This window comes from Trypanosoma rangeli, assembly GCF_003719475.1.
Source record: "Trypanosoma rangeli strain AM80 chromosome Unknown Tra_15.4_contig_00008, whole genome shotgun sequence".
NCBI lineage: Eukaryota > Euglenozoa > Kinetoplastea > Trypanosomatida > Trypanosomatidae > Trypanosoma > Trypanosoma rangeli.
This window is the reverse complement of record NW_021705752.1, coordinates 1-10,679: the sequence shown is the minus strand read 5'-3', so window position 1 is coordinate 10,679 and position 10,679 is coordinate 1. Positions and strand designations below refer to the sequence as shown.

Sequence of the window (10,679 nt, the reverse complement as noted above, 5' to 3'; positions counted from 1 at the left end):
AAAACAAAAAAACAAAAACAGAAACAATGAACCAAATAAAACAGAAGGAGGGTCGTTTTTTTATTTTTTTTCTGTATCACTTTCACTATTGGCCCGCCGCACCCACGTTGCACCCAAATCTTCATTGCAGCAGGTGGGTGTGAGCTGACGACACGTCTGCTCTGCCGCATCTATTTTTACTTTTATCTTCACTTCCTCCTCTTTTTTTTCTTTTTGGATGAGGCCTAGCGGGTTTGTGGGATAGCGTATACGTGACCGCGTACCTAAAGGAAGAAGATATCACTAACAGTTGTTTGCATTCAGCGTGTGCGTGAACCATTACAAAGACAAAAACAAAAACAACACATTAAAAAGAGACTACTCCACACTTCTACAAGGGAATATATATATATATATATATAAAGCCAAAAAAAAAACCATTGCACTCACCATCTTTTGCTTCTGTGTGTAGGTTACCTGTGTGCTTGTTAATTCGAGTGACAACGGCAACAATAATATATATTTCTGTGTATATTCGTGTACCCACATATCTACTTATACATTAAACTTGGGAGGAAAAGAGTATAAAGGCAGAGACGCTTGAAACAGAATCCAAAAAAAAAAAAAGGAGGTGAAAGGGGTGGTATTGCATTGAAATACATAGATAAGGGAGACTGGGAGTAACGGAGTTGGAGTGCAAGGAAGTAAGGAGGGGAAGTTACCACGGCTGGCGTAACAAAGACGCGGAGTCGCTGACTGAGCAGAGGGCACTTTCATCATCCTGGTATAAAGAAAAACAACCAACCACGCCCCACGGTAACCGATTTTTTAAAATTATTGTTGCCGTGGTGTTGTCATAGTGGCACCAGCCCCATAACAGTGTACGCGTAGCGGGCAATACTCTTCTAGCAAGCGAGGAGGAACACGTTGTGTAGGTTGGCATATTTATTTTGTTTTGTAGCTTTCCGCGTGCGTAGGTGCTCGTTGCCGTCTGAGTGATTGGGTAGAAGAGCACCAGGCGCCATGGGGTTCGCTGACTACCTGTTGAGACGCTGCCTCTTGAGGAGAAGCAAGGTGCGGTCAGTGGACCAAACATCCGCCTCGCAGGTGCCCCAGGAAGTGCCGGAGGTCGTCGTTACGGAGTCCCACGAAGGGAACGAGGCAGATACACAAACAAGCAATGACGGTCCGGAGAATAAACGGGAGGACAGTTTCACGACCTTCTCGCCAGTTAATCTGCCGATTGTGGAAACGCCACACCAACACGAGATGGATGGTGTCGAGCATTCCTCTCCGATACATAGAGTGGATAGCAGCGATAGTAATGATGATATTGTTTTAGAGGAGGAGCAAAAAAACACGACAAATACCACCATCCCATTGAAGCATGGCCCAATGCTCTCAAGCGATGGTCAGGATTACGAGAATAATAATAATAATAATAACAACAATGACAGTTATCATGGCCTTGTTGAATGCTCAGCGCGGAGCTCAAATATTGTACGTCTGTCGTTAGCTACTACAATGCCCCTGAACAGGTGGACTGGAGTTGATCCGGATGGTGATGAGTTTACGTGGACGGGAAGTACACTCGATGAACCCATGACCCCACAGAGCTACTCCTCCATGTATATGCTTAACGAGTTCAACCCAATGAACCGCAGCACAGCGACTGGCAATGCTAGAAATAGCTGCACCAGTGATACACTTTTTCAGGGATGTCACAGGCAGGACGCGAGGTACGGTAATTGTGCTTTGACGCGTTCAGCAGTCTCGCTGCGTTCTCCAAGAAACACCTTTGGTAAGCAATCCGGTGAATTCCAAGGAAGCGGGGCGATAAAGGCAAGCTCGGCAGTGCCAGAACATGGTCCACGTGATAGTGGGAAACCTCCTTTATGCTGTACAGTTTATGGCCCTACGGAATCAGCTTCTCACTCCACGACGTCCAACTTGACGAATCTGTGCGTTGGTTCCGAAGCACATAGCGCAAAGGAGAAGTTTGGTTTAAAAACTCCGACCAATGCTGATTCTTGTCCCTTTCCATGTCATGAACCAATTTCTTTTTGGCCACTGGACTTGCTTCCTCCAGAACCAAAGGAGCTTGTGAGCGTCAATGTTGGTAGAACTCCTTCTCATCTCTTTAAGAAAAAAGTGGTGGAGGTTTCTTATGCCCACGAGCGCGTAATTGGAAAATATCAGCATATGCTCAACGATAAGTATGTGATTTATCCAAGGTGGAACCTTGGTGTGGGTTCGTACTCTGAGGTGATGCTTTGCTACAATCTTGAGGATAAGGTGTACTACGCAATGAAGGTGATGGATCGAGCGAGGTTGCAAAGAAAGGCGTTAGGGGTGGACTCGCCACTGCATCGGGTGAAGTGTGAGGTTGCCATCATGAAGAAGCTGCGACACGACAATATTTTGGCAGTTGTGGAGGTGATAGATGACCCAAGAAGCCGAAAGATTTATTTAGTTTTGGAACTCGCCGAGCGTGGTGAAATTATGTCCATGAAAAACGATGGCACTGTTCTCCCCACAGGCGATAGGGCGGCACTCAATGAGCAGGATGTTATACGTGCGATGCGTAGTATTGTCTCTGCTGCCATGTACGCCCACCACCTCGGCATTGCTCATCGTGACATTAAACCACAGAACATCGTACTCACCGCGGAGGGCGATGCCAAGCTTTCGGATTTCGGTGTTTCCATTATGGTGGGTGACTCGGCTGTGCGTGTGCGACGCGAGGGGACTGTGGCCTTCTTGCCACCAGAAATGTTGGTGTCTTCTGAGTTTCAGGCGGCACCTTTGTGTCCGCGCCGATTCAGTAGTTATAACAGCAGTATCGGAAATCGTACGAGGATGGTGCCTGCGATGACACTCTCTTGCTTGACGCAGGAGGTGCATCGAGGGATTTCCAATGTCTTTTCAACCTCGTTGAAGAGTGACTTGTTTAGAGAGTCGTGTAATTCTGCGGAAACGGAGGTTCATTCAGCGGCAACACCACCGTATTCCCCGGAGGGGCCGACGAGAGTCAATGTAAGGTCTCCAACGGCGGGCTTAGAGGCCATTCCTCAGGTAAACCTCTTCAAGGCAGACGTTTTCTCTTTGGGTGTGACGGCATATGTGCTTCTAATGGGACAACTTCCTTGGCGTGCGCGTGATGCTCGCTCACAATTGCAGGCTATTCTCTCCAAACCCGATCCGTTTGCAGTGGAACTTCGAAACGACTGCGGGGATTCTGAAGACGGCAGAAAATCTCAACGGAAGAGTAGGGGCGAAGTTGATTCACAGCTTTGCCTGAACAATGATGCACCGCTGGGTTCTGCAAAAACGATGTGTGGGCAGTGCCCTACATTGCTGGATAGTCAGGAGGAGATGAGGGTGTCCAGAGACGGTATGTTCCAAGTTTTAGATACAAACAACGTGCGCGCGGTCGGCGTGGAAAATCCAGGCGGGTGCTGGTCATTTACGTCACTCCTCCTACCTGAGGAAGTTACAGGACACTCAGGACTGGATGGATCTTTGCTGGGCTGCGCAAACAGCAGTGAATGCGAAACAGGTAAGAATTCATTGCCAAATGCTAAACCCAAGTCGCATCTGGCGATGATAGTCTCTTCTGACACCAGTTGCACATGGGACGCGCGTGAAACATCTAAACTTAACAATCTTGCCAACGGCGACACAACAGCAACACATGTTGGCAGGAATCTGGTCGAACAGACACATAAATTTGTTTCCCCGGCAGATCGATCCTTCACAGAAAGCGGTGGTGAGGCAGCACACCCTCTCGTCTCAGACAGCCTTACGCATTGCGGTCACGCGGCGGAGGGGCAGGTTAACTCCACGCCCACCAGAAGCCTGACTACACAGGTAGGGATGGAGATGACAAGGACCTTCCAGCAAACTGATTTTGATACAGTGGACACTGCAGAAGCTTCCACAGATGCGGCGAAGGCCTTGACGACGAAGAAAATAACAGCTGCAACGCCACTTTACAGTGATGCTGATAGAAGCCAACCTTCTTTACCGGTAACAAACACAAACGGTTCCATTTCGGCAAACGCGATTGATTTTATCAGTCGTTGTCTGAATGTGGATCCTGCGAAGCGCAGTTCAATGGAGGAGCTCTACTACCACCCATGGTTACAGGGTCCCATAGCTAGTGATGGGAAGGCAAAGGACCCAGTGGATGTGGCATTGCCACCTCCTTTCTCGGATGACCTGTCATCCGGAACCCCAAATGTAAGGCACACCAGGAGTGACACAAGCATGTCCAATTTAGTTCCTGGTGTGGATTGAGCTTGACTGACCAATAAACGCGGTAAACGATGAAGCGGTCATAGCAGCAGTGGACGACGACGAGAACAATATAAAAAGAAAAAAAAAACAACGTCCGTTCCACCAGCAGTGATGACAAATATTATAGGGGTTTTATTTTTTAAATAAAGTATGAAAAACAAATCGCCTGTGGATGCTTTTGTTTCGGTTTCTACATGTCGATTATCGCCGGAAAAGGTGAAACCATGTGGGAAGGAGGATAATGCCAAACCATCTGGTTCAATCTTGGAAGGGGTGGCGGGGGCTCAGCTTCTAGTCAGGGCCTCTTTCACCGGGGGACACTCGCAGTTTTGGAGTTGACGTCACCGATCGACAAGTTGCTTGGACCCAAAGCGACGGGTGGTATCCTACGAAGCTATAGCTGCGGGGATTTTTTTCTGCAGCTAATTGCGTTGCAACCAGTCACTGCAAGCCTAGACATATCGAGACCTTTTTGTTTTTTTATCTTTTACCCTCGCCCTCTTATTTTTAATGGTCAAGTTACGGGGCACACTCAGTGGCGTTGAAGATTTTACAGGTGCGGAAAGACGTGCGCCGAACGTCTCACGACGCCTTATTGATCCCTTATTCATTGCTTTGCCCTCCCCCGCCCCCTTTTTTTTTTGCATTGCTGCAACCCCACAAGAATGGCGATTCATCCGCATTTGATCGTTTTGTCGCCGTCATTTTAAGGAAGACTTTTTGTGTTGCTACAGCCAGGATAACTGTCTGCATGACGCCACTTCTCGCGTCCGACCGTCAGGCTGGTCGTTCCTTTGCATCTGATGAGTCAAATTGACGACTGGAAAGAGAGAAAGGAAAATAGACTTGTATTGAGATGGTGATATGAAACCAGGGTGGAAAACAAACAAACTCAGGAGCACAGTAACAGTATCAATGAATACGATTATATATTTATATTTTGTATATACAAGGTAGGTATGCATATCCGTCTGTCAAAGACGACGGGCTTTGACACTCAAAGCAAGTTGCACCAAAGTTGCTATGCGCCTAAAAAGGTTTGCATACTAGAGAAAGTCGGCCGATGAATGACGAGGTAGGAGGAACGCGAAGTGTCATTGGATTCAATGTATGCATTTCCTATTAGTGTAGGCATCAGTGCATAAGAACAGACAACTGTGACATCGAATGGTGTACGTAGCCCCACCCCCTCCATTTTTTTTTTAGCATTTTTTATTTTGGTGGTGAGGATGGGGGAAATGAAAAAGAATAAAAACAAGATGTCATTGATTAAACAATAGTGGCTTGCGTTTTCTACGTTGTCTTGAACTTTCTTGTGTGTATGTATGAGTATGCTAGTTCGTTATTTGTTTTCCGTGTTGCACTCTGCTTTCAGAGAGTGTGGAAGGCACCTGCGACAAGGTAAAGCCAAATAAGAGCGTGAGCGTCTTGGTCATTTGTTTTGTTTCTTTACCTACAACTTTATTTTGATTCTTACAAAGGCGTGGTGAAATGTGGCACGTGCAGTCTTTGTTTGTTAGGCAGCTTCCTATTCAGCGATGACAGGTGTGTAAGGAACGCGCCAAGGACGGATGGATGACGGCCACGGCACGCGCTTTTTTCTGGCATCTTGACCAAAATGGTCTCAACCGAGTGAACTTGATGTCATTGATCGTGCCGATTGTGTGACCCAGAGCGCATTTACAGTTACGATTGCGGTGTTTGGGCTTATCGTGTCGGACGGTGCTGGCTAGAGACGATGACGAAGAATCCACGATCTGCGGGAAAACAGTGACCCCGTACACTGCATAGTGGCAGCAGTTTGAGACAAAAATCGTTGTCGCTCTCGTGAACGCGGCACTGGCCATTGGTTGGGAACAGGGGATTTTTGCCACCCAACAGCGCAATCTTGACTGAAATTTTTGGGCACGGAATACCGCGGAATTGGAGAAGTGATGAAATGCCCCGCAAAGCAGTGGCCTGCGACGACCAATGAGAATATAACTGCATGGTGGGTCTTCTTGGGCGAGCGCGCGGGGGGGGGATGAGACCCCTTGAAGGAGACGTTGTGGGTGGCTGTTCGAAGCCACTGCGACGTACCGGGCGTCTCTCTGATAGGGTAGGGTGGGGTGGGGGAAAAAGGTCAGAACGCGCAATGCTTCTGGAGAGCCTCTTTTATTTTATTTCGTTTAAACGTATTTGTGTTTATGTATTCGGTCAATACGTGTTGAGCAAATTTATACTGCTCAATCGCTCTTTTTTTTTTTCTTTTGTTGTTTTGTGTTTATGTGTGATGCACGTCGGAAGCACCGAAACGAGCAGTTGAAGTTGCCTTTTGAAGCCTTTTGAATCCACAGGATATCATAGCGAATCCCAGGAGAAACGCACCTCGAGGGAGTGAGAGACGACAGGAAGAAGAGGGACGTGAGGGGAGTGGCGGCCTTGAGTCACCTCTCAATAATAATAATAATAATAATAAAGTGGAACGAGGAAGAGACGGAAAACGTTAGAGAGAGGTTTGCAGTCTCGTTCATTGCTTATTTCAAGGACGAAGGGTGGAAGGCGCGCTGTATCTGTACTTAAAAGATAAATAGCACAAGGGGAAAAACACACACATACACACCCAACGATATCGAGAGACCCAACGAGAGCAAACGCCTTCTTTGCTTTTCATAGCTTTTGTGTATACTTGTCTGCATACACGCAGCGGTAAGGAGCTTAGGACTAAATTGGGGCAACAGTGTCAGAAGGAGGTCAACCAGCGTTGCCGGGACGCCACCGAATAGATAGGAACCAAGCAAGTGAAACATGTACCCAAAGAACAAGCCACTTCCCCCGGAAGCTGCGGGCAGCGTAAGCTCCCTCAACGCCAAGAAGGAGTCTGAAAAGGTAAGCCACGTCTCAACAGTAATTGGAGTCTCTGGGTCACACAGCACTTCGACGCGTAAGGAACAAAGTGACGAAAACAGCATTGCAACATCGTCGCCGCGCCGCTCACCACTATCTGGTGTGGCTCTAAGACAGATCCGACGAAGTTCACCGACAGGGGGGGCAATGCCACCATCGTACAATGAAAGCATAAAGGGAAATTTTCTGTGCGAGGGCAGCTTTGTCCCAGAAGGAGTGGTTACCGTGGGTGCAGCTACAACGTCACATGAGGGGGGTGCGGTGCGTACTTCCAATAAAATCCAGGGGCATTTGTCCGCTTCGCTGCGTCCACCACCTTACGAAGTAGGTCCATCAAGTTTGTCTGGGGTGGTGGATGAGAATTCGTATGATTTTAACTGTGGTAGAGGTGGTCCACCACCAGTGCCAACAGGGTTAATGCTGCCATCACAGCATGCGATTATTCCACTTGGAATGTCTACCGAGGCCCCATACTTTGACAGACGCCAAATGCATGGCCTCACAGCACCTTCAATGCCTTTACCCCCACCCCCACTTCCACCTCCACTTTCACCACAAAACCAAACGCCTCTTCCATGGCCTACGCAAGAGATGATGAACCCCCCGCCAACTGTGCCGGGGGCTCCGGCGAAGGGGCCACCGCGCTACAATAACTCCAATGGCAGAATGATGCCGCGGCAGGCACCGTACTATTATCCTTTGAGCTCTCAGAATGGAATTCCATGCAAATCTCGCTGGAACAGCTATCCTTCTTATTTTTTAAAGGAGAAGGATGGAGGCCTGCGGCGAGCGGAAGACACCCAATGTGAACGCAAAAGTGAGAAAGACGACTTTACAGACAGGGCAAATGATCTTCTCCATAACCGCCAGTACAGCATGGAGAGCAATTTTTCTGCTCAAGGACACGACAAACATGATCAGGGGTACCAGAGACATGACATAAGATCACCCACCTGGAGGGAGAATAAGAACCATACCTCTGCGCAGCACCGTCAAGGTGTCAATCTTCTTGTGCAAGTTATTGTGGTATTGCTGGAACGCATTACGGCGGTAAAGGCTGCCCTCAGCAATCCTAAGAGTATATCTGAAAACGCAGCTCTCGATAAGCCGCCTATTAATGCAAATACCGACGAATTCCAAGTGCCCACGGAGCTGCAGCAAGACGAAGATGCATTGATACTAAAAGAACAACTGATTGAGCTGCAGAATGCCTTTGGTAGTTTGCAGGAAGAAGGTGTTACAATGAATTCAAATCGCCGTCGACTACTGGATGCTATTATGGCTTTTCCTCAGTTGATTCCACTGTCAACGGTATGTTCTAGCAGTCTGGAGGAGTCAATATCGTCTTCCTTAGATATCAAAGTTCTTGCCGAAGAGAAGCTTATCAGTTCTCGTGATGTGACAGCAGAGGTAAATGCTCTCATGAAGGCATTGGATTTTGAAACCACTCGACCAATTACCCTGAAGCTTGTAGCACCCCCTTACTCTTCTTCCTCCTCCTCCATCTACGCGGTCTCACCTGCAAAAACCGCAAAAAAGAAGTTTACGCTCTCTACCTGTAAGTAGTTTTTGCCGGGTGTGAGCATATTTAACAATCTGAGGTTTAACTTGGATTGTTTTGGATTCCGTTTTTTTTTTTTTTTTGGTGCTATATGAGTCCCATAGGCGTGTCTATACCAACATGTACATGTGCGTTTTTACGTATGTATCACTGGCATCGGCCTGAAATTGGAAGGACGCCTACACACAACAGCAACAACAGAAAAAAACTGGTATAAATTTATATATACAAATACAATCGAAACCATACCGGTGTTAAATAAAACCAAGAGAGAAAGAGAGAGAATGTGAACTTGATTCCCTGAAGAAACGGAGCCAATCAGATAGTGGCGACAAAGCTGATATATATATATATATGTATATGTATGTATATATATATATATATATATATATACATATACAATAACAATAATAGTAAATGCACGTGCAAGTAAAGGATAAAATGAAGTAAATGCACTTTGATTCTTATGTGTCCGTACCTTTTTTGAGGTTTTTATTGGTGTTGGTACCAGCGGGCTGGTGTGCGTGCATGTGTGATGCGTGTGCGGTGCCCTCTATTTAAGAAGAGTGTAGTTGACAAATCTCTATTTTCAGCTAATGCAGCTTTCCTTCTCTCACTATTTCGATCTATTCCCTACGATACGTTAGTGTGCATGCGTGTCCGGGGTAGTGTGTTTACTGAATGTGACGTCTCTGACGCGTTGCAATGAATATGAGGGATAATATTCCCAATCCTATCGTCTCTGCTGCAAATACTTACAAATATGAGTTCACCACCACCACCACCACCACCTACCTACCTTTTTTTTTTTTTTTTTTTTTTGCGTGTGTCTGAGACAAGGTTTGGCATGTGAAAGTTTGTAAGAAAGAACGATGTTGTATTACTTTTGGTGTTTTTTGTTGCATAGATGCATATATGCGGACAAATATTGTCTTTCATGGATATGTGTTTTTTATATCTGTGCCCTGGGCTGCTCGGAAGAGCTACTTGCTTCTTGATGGACGCCCCATCCATGTAACTCTCGCCGTCTTAGGAACAGAATTGCACAAGCCCAAAATGTGTTACATTTTGTTCTTCTCTTGATTTATTTGTTTTCCAGGACTCTTAGCGTTGTCTTTCTGCCTTTTACTCATCGTTTTTTTCCTCAGTGTGTGGTACCGGAGTGATGCCTGTGGCATTTGCCCATTTCAGTGATTTTCTTTGTGTTCAAAACGGCGTTTTTTTTTTTTGTTGTGTGTGTGTGCCAACTGCGGCGGGTACAGCCCGTGGTGGAGGCGTTGGAGGTTGGAGATGCAGCATCCACACAGAGAGAGAGGGGGAGATAGAGACGGGTGTAGAACAATCGAGAAGCGTGGATGGCTCTTGTGGAATGTTGCCTAAACCGGGAAAGGAAAAGGAGCAGCGATGGAAGGAGAGGCGATTGCACCCTATTTCTTTTTATTTGTCTGTGTATGTAGGTGCCTATGCAAACGGGAGTCGGATCGACCACTCCTTTTTTTTTCTCTTTCCTCCTGCTGCCTCTTTGACTGTTGGATGGGTTTATGCACGTGTTTCTGTTTGTATCTTATTTCTTCGTCGTTTTTTTTTATTAAAAAGAAAAATTCGCACGCCTTTTGTTTTGTTTTTTATTACAGCCCCGCTTTGTTTTTTTTTACTCCATTGCGCATAGGAGTCGGAGTGACACCGTCTCTCCACACACACACACACATGCGTACATTGTTGCGTGGCGGTTGTCTGCACGTGCATGCGGGAGGGGTGGGGGTGGGGTGGAAGAGTGGTCATCGTGTCAAGCAGAGGGATTACACAAACGCGTGAGACGCGTTCTTATTGTGCGGCAGAATAAGAATACAATAGGGATGCTTAGCAGAGGGTTGCTGTGTAAACAGTACAAGGTTAACTCCACGGTTTTTCCTTTCCTTTCCTTTCCTTTCTTTTTTTTTTTACGATTGTGTTG

The 10,679-nt window shown here is 46.7% G+C and overlaps 3 protein-coding genes across 3 annotated transcripts, besides 8 other annotated features; 2 read left to right on the top strand and 1 right to left on the bottom strand.

Annotated features, from left to right (window-relative positions):
• Nucleotide 1: 1 nt before the first annotated feature.
• Nucleotides 2-36: a microsatellite.
• A 344-nt stretch (nt 37-380) lies between these two features.
• Nucleotides 381-401: a microsatellite.
• Nucleotides 402-1,002: 601 nt separating this feature from the next.
• TraAM80_00448 (putative protein kinase, putative,serine/threonine protein kinase) lies at nt 1,003-4,278 on the top strand (the record flags this gene model as incomplete). The annotated part of the gene is made up of 1 exon (XM_029377526.1): nt 1,003-4,278. The coding sequence occupies one exon, from the start codon at nt 1,003-1,005 to the stop codon at nt 4,276-4,278; it is 3,276 nt and encodes a 1,091-aa protein (XP_029242595.1).
• Nucleotides 4,279-5,810: 1,532 nt separating this feature from the next.
• On the bottom strand, nt 5,811-6,125 carry TraAM80_00447 (uncharacterized protein; the record flags this gene model as incomplete). Its single annotated transcript, XM_029377525.1, has 1 exon — nt 5,811-6,125. The coding sequence occupies one exon, from the start codon at nt 6,123-6,125 to the stop codon at nt 5,811-5,813; it is 315 nt and encodes a 104-aa protein (XP_029242594.1).
• A 388-nt stretch (nt 6,126-6,513) lies between these two features.
• Nucleotides 6,514-6,543: a sequence feature (A-rich).
• A 170-nt stretch (nt 6,544-6,713) lies between these two features.
• Nucleotides 6,714-6,736: a microsatellite.
• A 329-nt stretch (nt 6,737-7,065) lies between these two features.
• Nucleotides 7,066-8,730, top strand: TraAM80_00446 (uncharacterized protein; the record flags this gene model as incomplete). Its single annotated transcript, XM_029377524.1, has 1 exon — nt 7,066-8,730. One exon carries the CDS (start codon nt 7,066-7,068, stop codon nt 8,728-8,730), a length of 1,665 nt encoding a protein of 554 aa, XP_029242593.1.
• A 335-nt stretch (nt 8,731-9,065) lies between these two features.
• Nucleotides 9,066-9,124: a microsatellite.
• Nucleotides 9,125-9,495: 371 nt separating this feature from the next.
• Nucleotides 9,496-9,525: a microsatellite.
• Nucleotides 9,526-9,547: a microsatellite.
• Nucleotides 9,548-10,631: 1,084 nt separating this feature from the next.
• Nucleotides 10,632-10,665: a sequence feature (A-rich).
• Nucleotides 10,666-10,679: the final 14 nt, after the last annotated feature.